This window comes from Sminthopsis crassicaudata, chromosome 3, assembly GCF_048593235.1.
Source record: "Sminthopsis crassicaudata isolate SCR6 chromosome 3, ASM4859323v1, whole genome shotgun sequence".
Lineage (NCBI taxonomy): Eukaryota > Metazoa > Chordata > Mammalia > Dasyuromorphia > Dasyuridae > Sminthopsis > Sminthopsis crassicaudata.
In genome coordinates this window covers 529,231,158-529,251,102 of record NC_133619.1, presented here as the reverse complement: position 1 = coordinate 529,251,102, position 19,945 = coordinate 529,231,158, and the positions used below count along the sequence as shown (strand labels likewise).

The following is a 19,945-nucleotide window of genomic DNA, read 5'->3' as shown; positions in this document are numbered from 1 at the left end:
TCTAGGAAGCTCCCCCCCCCCCCCCCAGCCTGGAGTTAAGTGACTTGCCCAAGGTCACACAGCTAGGAAGTGTTAAGTGTTTGAGACCAGATTTGAACTCGGGTCCTCCTGAATTCAAGGCTGGTGCTCTATCCACTAAGCCACCTAGTTGCCCCTTTTTAATTTTTTTTTAAATTCTAAGAATAAATAGAAATCATTTTTAAATTTTTGGACATTGTTTATTTTCTACATTTGTTCCTTATGTGTGTCCACATGTGAAAACAAGCTTGTTCACAAATGTCATTCCATCTGCAAATCAACAAACTGAATTCCATGCAAGCTGCAGCTTAAATAAAATTAATGATTTCTTATTTTAGTGTCAATGAACAATTGAGTTAATAAAATTATTTTTTAATTCTGGGAAAATGAATTACATGAATTATTATTTTAAAATTTTTACTTTAAAACCAAATCCAGATTTGACCTTTTCTTGAGTTTAAGCATGTCAGTTTATTAAAAGTGGGCCAGTTTCCACATGTAAGTTGAAATTAATACAGATATTTTATTAAACTTATTATGTTACAGAAAAAATTTTGTGGGAAATTTTCTGGGTATTTTCTGATTCTACATTTAGTCAGACTCCTTTGGCTCTGCCTTAATGCATAAAAGATAATGCAGATTAAGGCCAAGCATTCCTTTCTGCGTTATCTTTCTGTATTCTGCATACTATATGTATGTATGTTACAGGTTATTTCCCCATTGTTAGACTAAGTAGTTCTTGAGGTCAGGGACTATTTTTGCCTTTCTTTGTATTCTCAGCACTTAACATAAAGCATGGCACACAGTAAGTATTTAATAAGTACTTTTTGATTGGATGGATTCCAGATCTTCAATAGCTGCAGCTACTAGTACCCAGACTGAGGGAATATTGCTGGAGTTTTTGGGTTCAGGGTCCTGGGTTGTCTCAACCAGAATCTGAGGGGCAGTGATGAATATCTGAGGTAATTTGACCCTCCTAATGTGTCATCTCTCCTTTATGTGTTTTATTGCTTCAGTTAAGCTAGTTTAGATATATGATAAATTATATTTATCGATTACACTAATTTTTCCACTTAGTTTCTTTGTCCTTTAAATATCTACTACTGTATCAAATATCATTGATTGTTAAGTCTTTAAATGGACACTACATTTATTTTAATTCTTTGTATCAAATTATTTGCATAATTCCATGCATCAATTTGTGAAATTTTTGTTTTTAACTTTTGGTCTATTACTAGGTGTTTTTTCTCTTACAGTCTTGCAATTGTCATGGTTGCAGAACACCTTGTAATAAGGGACCAACCAACTATAAAAACTAGAGATTGGAATTTCTGGGGGAATTAAAGGGACTTCCTTTACCTTTGAAATAGGATGTAGAGAAATAATGGAGAAAAACCATAACATAGCACTCCCATCACCTCTTTTTCAGTGGATTTCCTAGTGGATCTTTGTTTAGAGTAGATCTAAGAATGTGTACAGCCTGTTATAGCTGCCCTAGTTTGCCTAGGTTTGCTTTCCTTAATTTAGCTATTAGAAAGTTGGGACTATAACTTGGAAAAAATTTTAACTTTGAAGATTATTAGAATCCTTACTAGGTACCAAGTCGGTACTTAACAATTCTCTAGCTCATAGTTCACACCTTTAGGTCAAACCTTTAAAGGAGTTTACACTTTTAAAGGAGCTTGCTCATTGATTGTAAAGGAGTTCCCACAAGCCCATTCTCTTGGAGGATATAAGGAGCCAACATTGAGTCTGGAAGGCAGTCTGGATTTGGGTCAAGGGTAAGACTTTCCAGGAGAACTTCAGGGAAGCTGGAGGAGATTCAGAGCTAGGATTCAGGAAGAGGGGGATTTGAGATTCTACTGTGGTGCTGACTGGAGACACTTGGACAAGAGCAGATTCATAAGAACCAAAGGAAAACCCTGCTCATGGAGATTCACAACTAGGCTTGACTTCCAGGAAACCCACAATCCCACACACTCAGAGACAGAGTCTGATTCATTCCCACATCTACCTTTGTTTTGGCTGGAGGCTTTCTGACAGGAAAAGATTCAAGACTTTGAAGGACACAATACAAAACTGAAAGGAAGGCTGCTTCCCTGGAGCTCCCCCAGAGATCTCCTCCCAGAGACAACAGAACTTCACATTTTGGCACATTTCACAGGGACAGACAAGATCCTGATTCTAGTGAATAAGTCTCTCTGACCCAGAAATATGTGTGAGTAACAAGGAAACTTTGTTAAAGAGCTAAAGTAGAATTTCAGCAAAAGCCCTGTTCAGGTGCCAAAATGTCAAGTCCATGCTAGCTCCCTGAAGGGCTTAGAATTAGCCAGTCAGGATAAACAAAAGTCCTTGCCCCACGTTGGGCACCAAAATGTAAAGTTCTGTTTCTCTCTAAATTGTAATCGTTCTCTTGGGGGGGGGGGCAGGTTTCTTGAAGGAGCTTCTGGTGCCAGCCTTAGTTTCAGTCTCTAGCTCCCTCTGAATCCAAAGCCTCCAGCCAGAATGAAGGTAGACGTTGGGAATGAATCAGACTCTGTCTCTGAGTGTGTGGGATTGTGGGTTTCCTGGAAGTCAATCCTAGTTGTGAATCTCCATGAGCAGGCTTTTCCTTTAGTTCTTGTGAATCTGCTCTTGTCCAAGTGTCTCCAGTCAGCACCACAGTAGAATCTCAAATCCCCCTCTTCCTGAATCCTAGCTCTGAATCTCCTCCAGCTTCCCTGAAGTTCTCCTGGGAAGTTTTGCCCTTGGCCCAATCCAGACTGCCTTCCAGACTCAATGTTGGCTCCTTATATCCTCCAAGAGAATGGGCTTGTGGGTACTCCCAGGGGCTTGTGGAAACTCCTTTACAATCAATGAGCAAGCTCTTTTAAAAGTGTAAACTCCTTTAAAGGTTTGAACTAAAGGTGTAAACTCTGAGCTAGAGAATTGTTAAATACCGATTTAGCACCCAGTAAGGATTCTAACAGAGGATGGCTTTCTGGAGATATTTTTCATTTGGTAGAAATATGCAAAGATGTAAAAGACACTGTTCTTGCTTTTAAGGAAGTTTATGCCTCAGTAGGAGAGAATGAAGAGCTTTTACAAATATTTAGTCCCAGAGATGTTTTTTCAACTCTAAAATCGTATGTTCCTAAGATACATATACCAAAAAAAAAAGTACATAAGAAAGTAGTAGATCATAAGTACCCTGTTAATGATGCTTAGAGTGCTAAAAGATATAGGAATCCTGCAGTGGGTGAGAGTTTATTTTCTCCTGGATACCCTTTCATCTCTGGGTTTTCATGACACTGCTATTTCCTGATTCTTTTCCCATCCATACTTTTTCATTTTCCTTTAATAGTTTTTCAGCACTTTGTTCTGAGTCCCCTTTTCTTTTCCTTCTATACAGTCTCAATTGCTGAGATTCCTATGGATTCAGTTATCATTATTTTATACAAATAACTCCCAGATCTCTGCATCCTGCCCTTTACTCACATCTTCAACTTCCTCTTGAATCTCTCAAATTGTATGTCCCATAAATATATCAATCTCAACTTATTCAAATAGAACCCATTATCTTTTTCCCAAAAACCCTTCCCATTCTGAACTTTCATATTACTGTTGATAGTTTCACCATCCTCTGGTCTCAGGCCTGCCACTTCAACTGTTGTTTTCAATCCATATAACTAGTCTAGATGTTGTACTATTTACATAGTGTTTTTACTCTCAAATATTTCTCTTAATGATCCCCTCCTTTTCAGTTACATACTCAGCATCCTAATTTAAATCACTACACCTCGACTTTTAAAAAAAATTTTATAATTATAACATTTTTTTTGACAGTACATATGCTTAGGTAATTTTTTTTTTTACAACATTATCCTTTGTATTCCCTTCTGTTCCGAATTTTTCCCCTCCTTCCCTCCACCCTCTCCCCTAGATGGCAGGCATTCCCATACATATTAAATATCTTATAGTATATCCTAGGTACAATATATATATGCAGAACCGAATTTTGTTGTTGTTGCAAAGGAAGAATTGTATTCAGATACACCTAGACTTTTGTAATAGCTTTCTAATGTCTCTCTAATTCATCCTCTACTTATTTGCCAAGATGATTTATTTAAATGATAAGTCTAACCATGTTATAATGTTGCTGAGTTGAAATCTGTGGTCTTCAAGAACTATTAAATGTAGTAAAGATAACATAGAGAAAAGGCTATTGAATTTAACCATTAGGAAATTATTGTCCTAGTATTAAAGAAACTTGTACACCACTGTATGCCTTGGAGATTGGTTGTTTTGGCAGAAAATAAAAGCAGAGTGGGCTTCCAGCTCCTTGTGCACTTTGTTGACAAGAGACAATTTTTTTTAACAGAGAGCATAATGTATTTTGGCTCTTCTGATGCCTGGCTTGTAATCAAAACAACACTAGAAGAGATATTACAAATGATACAGAATTTTATTACAAGAGAGACTTGCAGTGCCGCATATATCAGTACATAATAAATGCTAATTAAAGCAAAGAATTGGAAATCGAGGGGATGCTCATCTATTGGGAGAAGACTGAACAAGTTGTAGCATGTGATTATAATAGAGTACTGTTGTACTATAAGAAATATTGAGGTTAGTGGTATCAGAAAATCATGATGACCTGTATGAGATGATATAAAGTGGACTGAGAAGAAACAACAGAATTACATTGATGGTCAACTATAAAAGACATGGCTATTGTGATCAATACAGTGATCCATAATAATTCCACAAGATTCATCACATAAAGATTCAGTATACCCTTAGAGAGAAAACTGATGGACCCTGAGTTCAAATTGAAATATAACTTTTTTTAACTTGATTTTTCTTGCTCTTTTTTTTTTTTTTAAATATGGCTAATATGAAAATATGTTTTGCATGACTGCATATGTATAATTATAAATTGTCTTCTCAGTGGGCAGGGGGAAGAAGTAAGAGAATTTAGAACTCAAAATGTAAAAAAAAATGTTCACAAATTATGTAAAGAGTAATTGATATAAAACTCAAAAAAGAGAGATTACTTCAAGTTGGGACAATTGAAGAAGAATATACAAAGGAGATAAAAGGCTACATAAGATTTAAAGTAGTAAAAATCGGGATCTTGCCAATCCAGGCATATAAACTAAAGTGAGAACACAGCATCACAATTAATTGCAGGAATAATAAATTTGACTAAAGTTGAGGATTCACAATGGGAGGTAAGAAAGAGCTTATTTGAAATACAAAGAAGATATAGCAGAATGGATTAGAAGTGGGAAAGACTGGAGTTTTAGAGACTGTTGGAATAATTTAGGCATAAGGCATTAATGGGAATCAAAATTTGGATAATGTTATTTCAATGTAGAAAGAAAGGAATGGGTACATCCTAGAGAGGAATTGTAGAATATAAAGACTTTGTTTAAAAAAAAAACAAAACTGATAATAAGAACAATATTTATAAATGATAATGCAATGTAATGAACTGTCTACATGTTACTTATAGGGTTGGATTAAAAACACAACCTGAATCAAAATGCCCTGAACTCCTTGCCAATTATTGTGATATGTTGCTAAGAAAAACACCACTAAGCAAAAAACTAACTTCTGAAGAAATTGAAGCCAAACTAAAAGAAGTGGTATGTGGTTTTTTTGTTTTTTTTAAAGTATTGTGATCATTTATTTAAATGTACTTGTTTTGATTTTGGTCTTTTTGTGATAGCATCCATAAAGACTTTTGGTGTAATTAATATGAGATCTTTACTGTCTATATAATTTTTCACTTGAAAACAATTTTACCTAAAAGCAACATTGAGAGTGAACCTCATCATGTTGCTTTCTTCTTATTTTACTTTTGCAAAAGTTCTTTGATTCCTGTGTAAGGACTGTAAAGTATAAGGAGGAGCCCCAGTGTCTACAGAGCACAATTAATATCCTTTCTGACTGAATTCCATAAGGTTCCTAGATGATCAGTCAAGCACAAGAACTGTATAAAAAGAGTTACTTTATCAGCCTCATCATTGTAGCTACCAGAATTAAAAAGAAGAGGAAAAAATAATAGAAACAGGAAACAAAATGGGAATAAAAACAGTAATAAAGAAACAATAGAGATAAGTGGGAGATGAGGAAAAACTGTTTTGCTGCTGAAAAATTAATCTGTTGTCTTAAGATTCTAAAGAATCTTATTTTTATTGAATGAATATAGTAGGGTAGTTTGTCTCAACCCCAAAATAACTTGGCCATCATTTTAAACAGAAAATCAGTAGTCCTGCCAGGATTAATTACCTGATGAAATAAGCTCTGTAAATAGAAGAGGCCTTCTCCTCCTGTATTGTTGTATATTTGAGATGAAAGGGAAGTCATCAACCTAAACAGTCAAGAAACTGAATGTGATTTTGTTTCCATGCAGCTCTTGGTACTTAAGTATGTACAAAACAAAGATGTGTTTATGAGATATCACAAAGCTCACTTAACACGCCGTCTCATATTGGATATCTCTGCTGACAGTGAAATTGAAGAAAATATGGTAGAATGGCTAAGAGTAAGTAACTCCAATGTTTTCACATGACTTTTCAATTCCTTATTTCTCAGTTTAGAATATGGATAGTACTTAAAGATGCTTTTTGAAATTGATACATTTGATTAGTTTTCTGAACCTTATTATAACTTGCCCTTTTGGGGGAAAGGATAGTAAAGAGATTATATAACATTACATATCTATTTATAAATTAATTGGCTTCTTAAAATAGCTTTTTATGAATCTGTAAAGTTGCATATAGAATTAGAGATGTTTACATGAAATTTCCAGTACTCTAGAAGAAAAAATAACCTCGCTTCCTTCTGCTTTGTTTTTTTTTTTTTATTTCACCTCAGCTGTTTGTAACTTCCCCTTCAAAATTACTTTCTATCTAAATTTTTCTCATATGCATTGATGCTTATATATTAGTTCCATTAGGATATAAGCTTCTTGAAGGCGAAGATCGTTTTTGCTTTTTCTTTGTAATCCATGACATATTACAGTTGTTGATACATAGTTTTCAACTTAATAAATGCTTGTTGATTGATATCATACAGAGGGCCAACACAAGATCCCTTTCATCTTTATGTGAAAGTTTTTAGTTTTAAAGAATTCGGAATGCCTGAACTTATAAATTATCAAGTTTAGTTCTCTTAGTTTACAGATGAAGAAACTGAAACTTTGAGAGGTCAAGCTGTGTGTCCATGGATAGATAAATAATATAAATGGCAAAGCTGAGATTTGAACTCTGGTTTCTGACTCCAAATTTCTATTATCTTAATGCTACAATTAACAGAATCTGTTAAGAGGGGAACAAATGGAAAGATCTTTATGAACTGATACAGAATAAAGTAATCAGAATCCAAAGAATAGTATACATGATTATTACAACAATGTCAGTGGAAGATTACTAAAAGAAAATTGAACACCAGATAATTTTTTTAATAGTAAAGATTCTAGAGAGTGAAAAAGAAATACACATCCCTGAATCAAGAGATTACCAAATATGGTCAATTATTGGATGTTTTTTTACTTAATTGGCTTTGCCAGAAGAAAACATTTTCATTTCTCAGAATTTCATTTTTGAAAATTACCTATTCCTCTTAGGTGGAAACTTTGAAATAACTGTTTGTTATTTTCTCCTATTAGAATGTTAACTTGCTCTTATTTTTGTCTTGCTTTTCTATTTATATATCTCGTGAATAGCTTCCTAAACTATGTTTGCTACCCCATATGGGATCTCTCGTAATTGAATGTAGGGACCACGAAATTATGATTTCGTAATATAAATGTTTAATTTACATAGATATCTGAGGTCATGTAAAAATTTCTCAGGTAAAAAGGGTCACAAAGTGGAAAAAGTTTGATAGCCTGCTCTGTTAGTACAAAGTTTTACACATAGTAAACACTTAACTACATTTTTTTCATTTATTCATTCGTTCATGACAATGATGTAAGAACAAAAATTAAAACATAAATAAAAAATTAAATCAGTTTCTTAGAAATCATGGTATATAGTTTTCCCATCTTTATTTCATTTCTACATACCATAAGTTCTACATTTACTCATTTTTCTAGAAGAGAATTTAGTACGTTTTAACACCCTAGTAAAATAGAAAAAAATTCATTTATTTATTTGCTGTTTATGATTATAAAACTGCCTTGCTGACATGATATTGAAGTGGTATAGTGAACTTTGTCCTATCCTGGCAGAGGCAAACAGATTGTGCTTTTTTCCATCTTTATTAAAATGCCTTCTTGAGGTTTATCCAAATAATCTTAGCTACTGAGGAGTTGAAAGCTACTGGTTGGAGTTGAAAAAGTTTTGTCTTGAAGCTCTTAAGTCTCAAGAACTTAAGTCAGCAAGCATTTATTAATTTCCTACTGTGTGCCATAAACTGAGATAAGAATGCAAAGAAAGACCTAAACTTAAAGAACTCACAGTCTAATGGAGGAACCCCCAAGAAGATTTCATACACATAAGAGGGGAAGAAACACAGGTCTCCTGAGAGAGAGAGAGACACAGAGAGTGAGAGACAGAGAGAGAGAGTGAGAGAGACACAGAGAGACAGAGAGAGAGAGAGAGAGAGAGAGAGAGAGAGAGAGAGAGAGAGAGAGAGAGAGAGAGAGAGAGAGAGAGACAAAGAGAGAGAGAGACAGAGAGAGAGACACACAGAGAGAGACAGAGAGACAGAGAGAGAGACAGAGACAGACACAGAGAGAGACAGACACAGAGAGAGAGACACAGAGAGAGAGACAGACAGAGAGAGAGACAGACAGAGAGAGAGACAGACAGAGAGAGAGAGAGAGACAGACAGACAGAGAGAGAGAGAGAGAGAGAGAGAGAGAGAGAGAGAGAGAGAGAGAGAGAAAGGAGAGTGAGTGTGTGTGTGCGTCCACATGTGTATCTCACTAGCTGTAAACAACTGAAGATGAAGATGATTCACAGCTATGAAAGTTTACAAAATCTAGTTAATATTGCTTGTAGAGAGCTGTAGGAAACTTTTTAGCTCCAAAAGGATTTTACCATATTTTAGAAGTTTAGGTAAAAAAAAGCTAGAAGAGAAATTTCTTACCAATTTACATTTATTTTGAGTGTTGCTATTTTCATTGTTTTTAAAACCATGTGAATTTGCCAGTTTTGTAATGGTGACTTTCTGAGTTTTGTTTTTAATAAGCACTGCATCTTCACAAAGCATCCATTTGTAATACATTAAAAATGGACAAAATCAAGTTTGCACTTCACTTGAAGGAATATCCTAAATATTGAACAGAATATTAACATTTTTATTTAAGAGTTTGGTTGTGTTAACTAAAATAAAGAAATTTATTATCACATCCAAAGCATCAATATTCAGTGTTAGCTGTAGTTTTAATTAATGTTTTATTTATTCTCTTGTCTATATGCATAGGAAGTGGGTATGCCAGCAGATTATGTAAACAAGCTCGCTAGGATGTTCCAAGACATTAAAGTGTCAGAAGATTTGAACCAAGCTTTTAAGGAAATGCACAAGAATAATAAGTTGGCTTTACCAGGTACCATTTTATAATCTTCAGGTTTTTTAGTAGATTCTTTGAAAGAAAAATTAATCTTAACTTTAGTAACTTAAAAGCAAACATTCAATTCAGCAATTGAAACCTGACTTTGTGTGACAGTTCATAGAACCAAAATAAACTGGAGGAATTAAACAATATTTGAGATATTTATAAATCCCCCTCACCATTTGAGGCTGTTATCATGGAAGATGATTCTTGTATATGTCAACCTACATCTTTTAAAGTCGGTTAGAAAAAGAATATTGGATTAATTGAATGTATTGCTGATTTTACTCAGTGTAGCATTTTCTTGGTTATAGAGTCCTTTGTGTTTATCAACGAAGTACATATATATATATATATATATATATATATATACATATACATATGCATATATGTGTGTGTGTGTGTGTATAAATTGTTATGAGATTTCACTTGGCTTTTATTTATCATATATTTCATATTTTAAAATATCTTGTCTATAGCTGACTCAGTGAACATTAAAATTCTGAATGCTGGTGCCTGGTCCAGAAGCTCTGAAAAAGTATTTGTTTCCCTTCCTACTGAGCTGGAGGATCTGATCCCTGAAGTAGAAGAATTTTATAAAAAAAATCATAGTGGCAGAAAATTACATTGGCATCATCTCATGTCAAATGGGATTGTAAGTATATTTTAACCTAAATTTTATTTATAATATTTATGTATTACTAGTTTAGTGACATAAATGTGGTCATTACCAAATAATTTTCAGTATTGATTTTTAATGTTTACAGATAACATTTAAGAATGAAGTTGGACAGTACGACTTAGAGGTAACAACATTTCAGCTGGCTGTATTGTTTGCTTGGAACCAAAGACCAAGAGAAAAGATCAGCTTTGAAAATCTTAAGCTAGCAACTGAACTTCCTGATGCTGAACTTAGAAGAACTTTATGGGTGTGGATTTTTCTTTATAACTTTAGTGTAATGACTTCTGAATCTATTTATTTTTAGAGATGTTTTATTTATATTTAAGATTTAGTTTAAATCTGAATTTTGTCACTTACTGAAAATAATAAACTTTTGAGCCTCTTAGTCCTTAAGAGCCTATAAGTTATATTTGACTAACTCTAGCAACAAAATCTATAAACTAGATTCTTGATAAAGCATTTTGAATGCGTAGTAATTTTCAAATCTCAACATCCTGGTCATACAATGGCTATCGACAAGCACATTTTTCTACATCCAATCAAGGATTTTCACATTTTTCTTTATCTTCCCAAGTCAGAGCCTATATTCTGCATTGGTGAAAAATTTTTGTCTTGGGTTGGCATAGCACAGTTCTCTGCACTGAAGTCAGAAGTCCTTTGTTTTAATCCATTTATGATTTTGTATAGGTTCTCACAATCTTTCATAGCTCAAATCACCTCTGTAGAGAGCCATAACTCTGGAGAAGTGTACTTGAAACTGGATTCTTAAAACAAAGTGTTAACTTAGTGTAATTGATAAGACAATGGTTATCTAGTTTAGCATGATAATTAAGAGTTCTCTAGTTCAGTATGATTTAATCTTACAACAAAGAATGGTTCCCTAGTGATATAATGATTGGCTTATACTCAGTATGAGGAATGGATTTAATTGTAATAGAGTATTTAAGAGGTCAGAGTCAGAGCTAGAAACAGATTCGGAAAAGACAGGGGACTGGAGACTGGAGTTCAAGCTCTTGGAGCCAAAGAGAGAGATTCCATCTTTATCAGCTTCATGGTGGCTGGCCTGTCCTCCTGCTTCCCCATTGAGACCAAGTCCCGTCTGAAAGGCCACCAGAAACCTACCTGAGTCCCAGGCAAAGAGTTAGACTGTGAAGGAGACAATAAAGACTTTTGGATTTTATCCCTGACTATTCTCATAATGATTACTCAGCTAAAATGAAGGCTGGTCCCAAGACAACCAGAAAGCTAAACTAGAACATTACACATTCTGCATTATATACAGGATATTTTCTAGATTCAGTGAAATCATTTCAGTCCTAGAGCTGTAAACATTTTTCTTTCATTCCCTTTTGAAAAATCATAGTCTCCTACATGTTGGCTGATATACTCAACCTGCAAATAAGTGTCTAGGCCTGGGAATACTAATAGAGAACTCACAAATGTTCTGTAATTAATGGAAAGAAAAAAGGTGGAAGGGAAAAACAAAACATTTCTAAAAAGTTTTGCCTTCCTCAATTAGCAACCTAGCAAGATATCTTGAGATTTATGAACTAGATTTCTTTTTTATGGCCCTCATTGATTGTCCAACAAAGTATCCCTGCCCAAGCGTCACTTGGTCATTGTTTGGGCTGTAATTTCTTGGAGTGAGTGTAAATATCAGTTGTTTCTATTTGGGCCAGGGACCCTAAGAGTCTTCCCCTCTTTGATTTTTTTTTTTTTTTTTTACTTAGTGAAGGAGGCCATTCTCTGCCTCATTTTTTTACCTAGCCTTAATCACTGAATGGGCATTGTCTCAGACATACTGAGACCTGGACTCAGAGAATGCCAAGGCCTTTCACTGCATCCAGGCCATCTTCAGTCATTCTGATTTATATCTTGTTACTGTTTTAGATGGTTTCAGAGGAAAGAAAGATGCTGGTGACTTTGGATAATCTTCCCTCACTTAAATACAACTCTCTTGCAAGTCATGACATCCCCTTCCTGATGCCAGGGTCCTCTTTAAGAACAAAAGACAATAATACCTTTCCACAGCAGCATGAACAATCCTTATAATCCTTATTTCCACCTCACCTCCTGCTATCATATGTTCCCATTGTTATGCACACAGGATTAAAGCATAGGTTGTTAGCTAAGTTGTTGGAAGAAGTCTCTACAGAGATCACTGGGTTTTTGAAGTACACAATAAATAGATGCTTTCAAAGTAGATTTTTAGAGCCTATGTGGAATTGGATAGTACTTTTTGGGTACCTTTTACAAACTAATGTGTTGTTTTTTTTTTTCCCCTTCTACATAGTCTCTTGTTGCTTTTCCAAAGCTTAAACGACAAGTTTTATTGTATGAGCCACAAGTCATCTCACCCAAAGACTTTACAGAGGGGACCCTCTTCTCAGTGAACCAGGAGTTCAGTTTAATGTAAGATTTATGATTATTGGTTTAAAAGTAAAATCTTTCCTGCAATGGTTAGTGCTTTGTTTCCAGGATAAAGCTTTACTATTTTTCTTAGAGGAAATATAAAACTAAGAACCCCTAACCATGTTATAATTTGAAGCCTAATATACTAGGAATGTGTCACCTAACTAAAAACTTCTTTGACTTTGGTATTATGGAATTCTGCTATTCAAATTTATTTCCAAAATGTGTCCGGGATGGTGACTGATGCTTAAGGATCTACCCAAATAAAATATATTATTTTAATTAACTTAACATATAAGCTATCAATATTGTAACTGATGTATTATTAAAGTTTTATTTGTATTAACTTGCTCTCTAGTCTGAAGGACAATAAATCAGACAGAAGCTAATTTGCCTGTATTTTATATTTACATAATTTTAAAATTATTCAAATGCTACTTGAAACACATTTATTTCTTCATTTCTATACTTTTAATCATTTTACATGTCTGTACAAACTTAATTAAATCATATTCCCAGTTATAAATCTAGCTTTCTCTTTGGTAGTTTGAGTTTTGTGTTTGATGTGGCAGAAAAGTCACCATTATTAATCACAGCAGTTATCTCTCACCTGAGCTCCAGACTTGTATCTCCAACTATCCATTTGACAGCTCACGTTAAGTGTGTCATAAGTTTCTCAAACCCATCATGTATAACTCATTATCTTTCTGTTTTAACCTACCCTTCTCTTTTCTCCAATCCTCTTTAGGATGCCAGTCTACTTTTTGACATGTAGGTTGACAACTCCCGAGTCATCTTTAACCCTTCATTCTCATCCACCACTGCTCCATAGCCAGTTAGTTTTCTCTCTTCCCTCTACTCACAGTGGTGGACTCCTAATTGGTCTCCCTGTATCATGTCTATTTCCAATCCACCTATAGCTTCCAAAATAATCTTCCTAAAATGTAAGTTTGACCATGGCACTTATCTGTTTAAAACTTTCTGTGGCTCCCTATTACCTTTAAGATAAAACAAATTCTGTTTGCTATTTAAAGCCTTTTGCAATTGGAGTCCATTCTCTTTTTTTAAAAAAAGAGTATCACACAAGAAATTCAAGCACTTTACACTCTAGCCAAACTTTATAACATATTATCCATATGTGATACTCTCTTTCCTAGCTGCTCCAGGCCTTCTACATGTTTGCCTTCATACCTGGAATGCTGTACTGACACTTTGGGAACCTCTGTTTTCTATCAAGGAGAAGTGGAGGAATTTATTGATTCCTCCAGAGATTTTTTCATCCCTGAACCCAAATCAAATATATGACATTCTGCCACAATCAGTGGCTCCTGTTGAGTATAACATAGTATTCTGGAAAGCAAGACTCCTTGATTCTTATTCTTCTAGGCCTGTAGCCTAGCATGCTGCCTGTTACCCATATAAATCCTTATTGGTTTGATATAGCCCTTTACCAAGAAAATAAAGTGTTGCTATTGCAGGCTTTGCTGAAATACTTCGGGTTTTTTTGTTTTTTCCCTAGGAGGGTAGTTGAAAGTATAACTAGCAATTTGTACTTTTCTTAGGTGAGTAATATGGTATGTGTTGTGTCCAGACCCATGCTCTCATTGGGGTAAAGATCTGTTCTCTATCTGGTTTACAGAAACTGTAAGATTGTTTAATTTGCCCTTGGTCATGCATCCAGTAAAATTATAGATCTGAAGAAAGGACTTCAAAGGTCATATTTTCCACTTCACTTTACAAATGAAAAAACAGGCCTAGAAAGATTGTGTGATTTGCACATAGTGTGATAGATTTAGAACAATATAGGTTTTCTTACCTAACTCCTTTAGTTTTGGTTCTATGACTTACCCAGGGTCATCAGGATAGTAAGTAGAAGACTCAATATTCCAATTCAGTTCCTGTACTTCCAGTTTCTGTTCATTTTATACTGCTTGGGCTGATGTGAGGCAGCTTGTATGAAGCAGGATTTTAGCACTTTCTGACTGGAAGGTCTGACCTCCTTCCTCTATATCACACTTCCTTTCAGTACTCTTGGTACTTTTCAGTGGCTAGCCATGCTACTTTGAATACCCCACAAACTTGTCTGATTTCATGTAATGAATAAAAGAGAGAAAATTCACCAGTGATTAAAATTGATGAACTTTGTTTTTTGTTTGCTTTGGGGAGGAGGGGGTAGAACACACATTTATCTTTTCGCTTTACATTTATTTGGTAGCCCTCATTTTAGCATAGCAATCATTTTTTAAAATTTATTTATTTTAAAGCATATTGTTTTATGAATCTTGTTGGGAGAGAAAAATCAGAGCAGAAAAATCAGAAATGAACATAGCATATGTTTATTTACATTCATCCTCCATAGTTCTTTTTCTAGATGCAAATGGCATTTTCTGTCCAAAGTCTGTTGATTTGCTTTGGATCACTGAACCACCTAGAAGAACCAAATCTTTCATAGTTGATCATTTCACATTCTTACTGTTTTTGTGTACAATATTTTCCTGGTTCTACTTATTTCACTCAGTATTAGTTTGTAAATCTTTCCAGGAGTTTCTGTAATCAGCTTGTTCATCATTTTTCATAGAACAATAATATTTTGTTACCTTCTTACACCACAACTTATTCAGCCATTCCCCAGTTGATGGGTCTCTAATCATTTTCCAATTCTCTGTCACCAAGAAAAGAGCTGCTACAAACATTTTGCATATGTGGGTCCTTTTCCTTTCTTTATGATTTCCTCGGAATACAGATCCAGTAATGGCACTAGTAGGTCAAAGGGTATGAACAGTTTTATAGTTCTTTGGGCATAATTCCAGATTAGCAATCATTTTAACATATTGTCCCAGGAAGACCAGCTGGGAAACACCATGACATAGGGGAGACACCTAAGTTAAATCCCAAATATGCTCCTTCCTATTTTTATGACTTTGGGCAAGTCACTTTGTACCTCAATTTCTTCATCTATAAAAATATGACCTGAGGTTCTTTCTAGCTCCAAATCTGTGGTCCTATAAACCATGAGCCTAAAAATGTTTGAATATATATATGTCAGAAGGTTTAGGTTCAAGATTTACTTAATGAATATGTAACATTTGGAGAAGTTGTGGTACTTCTTTGAACTTCACTTTTCTCATCTATAAAACGAGGACTCTGGACTTGATTTCAGATTTTTCTTCCAAATCTTGCATTGCGTAATGAATTAATAAATTTTGTATTGTACAATTTTTTTAATAGTTGAGTTTTCTAGTTACAATATCAAATTTTTTTCCATATAGTTGTCATTGTTTGCTTTCATGAGATTTTGATGTAAAATAATTACTTTTTTATTAATATCATTTTACAGAAAAAATGCAAAAGTTCAGAAAAGAGGTAAAATTAACTTGATTGGGCGGTTGCAACTCACCACAGAAAGAATGAGAGAAGAGGAGAATGAAGGAATAGTTCAGCTAAGAATATTAAGAACCCAGGTATGTAATGTGAACAGAAATAACTAAAATTTGAAAGAACTAATTGTGGTAGACATCTTTATCTGCTTCATTTTATAAAATAATTTTTGGTAAGTTATTTTTTCTAAAGATATAAGTGCTCGCTTATTACTGGATAGGGGAATAGAGACTGCTGAAAGTAGATCCAGAGTTGGGGAGCTAAGAATGGGTAGGATACAGCCACAACTAGTGTTTTTCCCTTTTCTGCTATTCTGCTAAAAATCCTAAGAAATTGAGGAAGGGGTTATAATAATAGCAATGTGTTATGAGGTTTATAAATAATTTCTTACCTTTTGGATTCCTGATTTAAAATATATTTCCTCTGTATCTACACAGATGATTTTTAGTTGTATAGATTTGTGACTTCATGGGTTTAGATCCTCCTGCCACCCAGATCAAAATTATACATAACTTATAATTTAACAATAATATTTGTGGGATCAAATTATTCAGACTTTCAGATTTTCATTCTTAGGCTATATAGTTAGAAAGAATACATCTCTTACATAAACATCAGACTTGTCTTACTTATATCCTCATGGTGATAAATCTCATTCTAGATGGTAGGGAAAAAATAAAGATAACATTTCTGAGTCAGTTTTATTTTTCTTGAGAGAGTTCTTTGATTTTTCTTATGTCAAAATACATCTTAATCCTTAATAAAGCTGTCATTCTGTTTTTAGGAGGCTATCATCCAAATAATGAAAATGAGAAAGAAAATTAGTAATGCTCAACTACAGACTGAACTAGTAGAAATTTTGAAAAATATGTTCTTGCCACAAAAGAAAATGATAAAAGAGCAAATTGAATGGCTTATAGAGCACAAATATATCAGAAGAGATGAGTCAGATATCAACACTTTCATATACATGGCATAATTTTGAAGACTGTGGAAGATGTGGAAAACCCAGATGGAGGTGTGCTTGGGCAGACAGTTGCAACAGTGTGTGCTGGAGATTGACTCATTTGGATTTTTATTACATAAATATCAAAATTCCTGCCTTACCTTACAAATGGACTATGTTTTGCCAATTCATCAATTAGCATGATGGCATTCCTTTCATGTTGCACACTTTTAACAGCATGCTGTTTTGTGAGGAAACTTGCATTCATGAAAAGCCCATTGTGAGCTTTCTAAAGTTGATTTCATTTATACCCATCAGGAGGATTACAGGTTTTTAGAAGTGGAGGTTGGGGAGGTACTGGGAAAGGGTATTTTTTTTTTTCTTTTACTTCCTTTTTTATTTAAAAGATAAACATTACTTGCACAAAGAATGATCTTCAAATATTCATGCACTGAAGAACTGATGTTTTTTTAAATGCAAGTAGAACTATAAACAGCACTTTCAGTTATTTATGATCAACCGAGTAATGTACTGTCTACCTTTGGTGAAATAGAACTTTGGGAGAGATATACATCACAGTTGAAAAAATATGCCTTTGTTATAATATCAGTTTGTTGGCTCAAATATTGCTTCAGTATGTGGTAAGAGATCCTAATGATACATAGGTAATGTAAAATATTTCCATCCTTTAAATCTTGGCTTCCTTTAAGAAAGGAGATCGGTTTCTTCTTTGTTTGCTGTAAAATGACATGGATATTTTGATCTATTTGGCCAAGTTTAACAAAAGCTTTTGAAAAGTAAATTAGTTGTTTCATTTGTTTAAAGAAATTGTTACATAGTTGCTTTTCAGGGCCTGCAGTAGTAAAATGAATATATGTTAAATGTGTTTGGTGATACAGTTAATATTTGTGATCTAAATATCTGCTACATACAATTAATATTTATGTTTCAGATATCTGATAAGTGCATTAAAAAGAATACAAAAACCTCCTACTTGGAATGTGACACATTTACATGATTTTTTTTTTTTTGTTCTGTTTTTATTTTTATACTAGTAACATTTTGTTTTTTACAGCCCCAAATACCTGTAGGGGGGAGGAAGGGAGATAAGGAAACCGCATTTTTAAAAAAAACCTGTAAATCACTTTGAGGTGGGAGATATGAGAATCATCATCATAGGATGACATACGAACAAAGAAGCAGAATTGATACAATCTTAGTATGAGCAGCCAATTTGCCAAATACTTGGCTTAACTTAATATGTTAAGATATCCATATGGCAGCAATTACCTTGTTTCTTTCTGTCAGTCAGTTGATAGTAGTAACTTCAATGGTTGCTGGTACCCTGATGCTCAGAGTAATCGAGTTCTTTAGACTTGGGGACATAAATAATAATTTTAAAAAGAAAAAGGGAAAAAAATGTTCCCCATTGGGAAGAAAAACTCAAGTTGGATTTTTATTCATCGTGGTGCAAGTTTCAATTTTTCTTGCAAACAATTATTTTATATACTGTGTGACATAAAATATCCGAATTTTTCAGAAACAATATGATTTTGATGAAGGGAGTAGGAAATGAAATGCTGCAGCACTGAAAGGAATACAGTATTAATAATTAGCAGCATGCATTCAAGAGCATTTTGTAGACTAAATTCCTAACCCCCAAATGTTGGAGATAGCTGCTATTAAGAAAGGAAAATAAATAAAACCTTAGATGAAAATTTTGCTATTTATATTCTTATGCCTGTTCTAAAACTCATAGGAAATTGGAATTTTTTGTTAAAAAAAATGTTGCAGTTCACTTTTTAAGGTAGCTTGAAAGTGTCAAAAATGTTAGCCCAGAAATTTTCAGAATTGAACTAAAATTAGCACATTTTGTTTTCTAGCTACGTAAAGGCTAACAGTGGGTGAAATTTGGAAAATTAAAATGTGTAATAATAATAATGGTGACTTTATATGTAACAAAACTTTTGATATTGGCACATTTACTTGTAATACAAGAATGCCAGAATAGGAAATAATTGGGTAAAATTGACGCCGCTTTGAAAGTTTAGTCTTTCTGCCATAATTGTCTTGAGCACTTTTTACAAAATCCTAATCTTTCTGTCATTTAACTTAAGAATGAGAGCCATGATGTGTTGACCTGCGAGGCAAGCGAAATACAAAAGTGGGTAGCTCTAAGCCCATAGCAAAGTTTTCTATTAAATTTTGTAAAATTTTGTTTCATAGCTAATTATGTCCTAATTATATTTTGCGCATCCAAATGGGAACGAATACTGTAGCATTGTAGTTTTCTTCAATTTTCTGGTATATATACAAAATTAATAACCAATAAGTTATCTAACTACTTTTCAGTGTTTGTGGAAACCGTTAATTAACAAGGTGCCTATAACATTGTTCGATTTTATTTAACTATGTTTTGACTAAAATTTTGCTATGTTTAAAAAAAAAAAAAAAAGCAAAATGACACCAGCAGCTTGCTAAAGATGCAGAATCACGTTTAGCATCCTTCATCAGGTCAGTTTCACCTATATGCACTTAAAGCTAGTGTTATCTGGGGTAGGAGAGATAACTAAAGTAAAGTGTTATTTGTGAGAAAAAGAGTATTCAGAGATAAAATAAAAACTGTTCTTCACTTGCAATATGGCAACAGTGCACTTTTAAAGCTTAATTTTAGCTTTGAATATTTATCTCCAAAGACCTAGCTTACACAGGTGCTGCATCTAGAAAGTATAAACAAAATGTTGCCACATACACTGCCATAGTAAATGGATGTGAGACAAAATTGACCAAATAAAAAACGTGACAGATTGTAAATTACATTTCTAATGAGTTTCAGTGAGAAAAATATTATAATTTTTTCTTTTCCAGTGATTTAATGAAGATCTTCTTATAAATTCTCAAGTCTTCCATGTGTTTCATTACATAGGTGGTCTCCTTCATTTTGGTTGGCCCATGTATC

At 33.9% G+C, this 19,945-nt stretch overlaps 1 protein-coding gene across 4 annotated transcripts in view; it reads left to right on the top strand.

Annotated features, from left to right (window-relative positions):
• CUL5 (cullin 5) overlaps positions 1 to 17,979 on the top strand; it is an 89,726-nt gene extending 71,747 nt beyond the window's left edge. For 3 of the 4 annotated variants that reach the window (XM_074304335.1, XM_074304336.1, XM_074304337.1), the window contains 8 exons: positions 5,516 to 5,648; positions 6,419 to 6,550; positions 9,439 to 9,562; positions 10,048 to 10,223; positions 10,336 to 10,497; positions 12,544 to 12,662; positions 16,000 to 16,123; positions 16,825 to 17,979. In XM_074304335.1, the coding sequence (XP_074160436.1) occupies positions 5,516 to 5,648; positions 6,419 to 6,550; positions 9,439 to 9,562; positions 10,048 to 10,223; positions 10,336 to 10,497; positions 12,544 to 12,662; positions 16,000 to 16,123; positions 16,825 to 17,019 (1,165 nt within the window). In that variant the 3' untranslated portion in view covers positions 17,020 to 17,979. Of the gene's footprint in view, positions 1 to 5,515; positions 5,649 to 6,418; positions 6,551 to 9,438; positions 9,563 to 10,047; positions 10,224 to 10,335; positions 10,523 to 12,483; positions 12,663 to 15,999; positions 16,124 to 16,824 lie in introns of all 4 variants that reach the window. The other variant, XR_012488405.1, reaches the window with a different exon arrangement.
• The last annotated feature ends 1,966 nt before the right edge of the window (positions 17,980 to 19,945 follow it).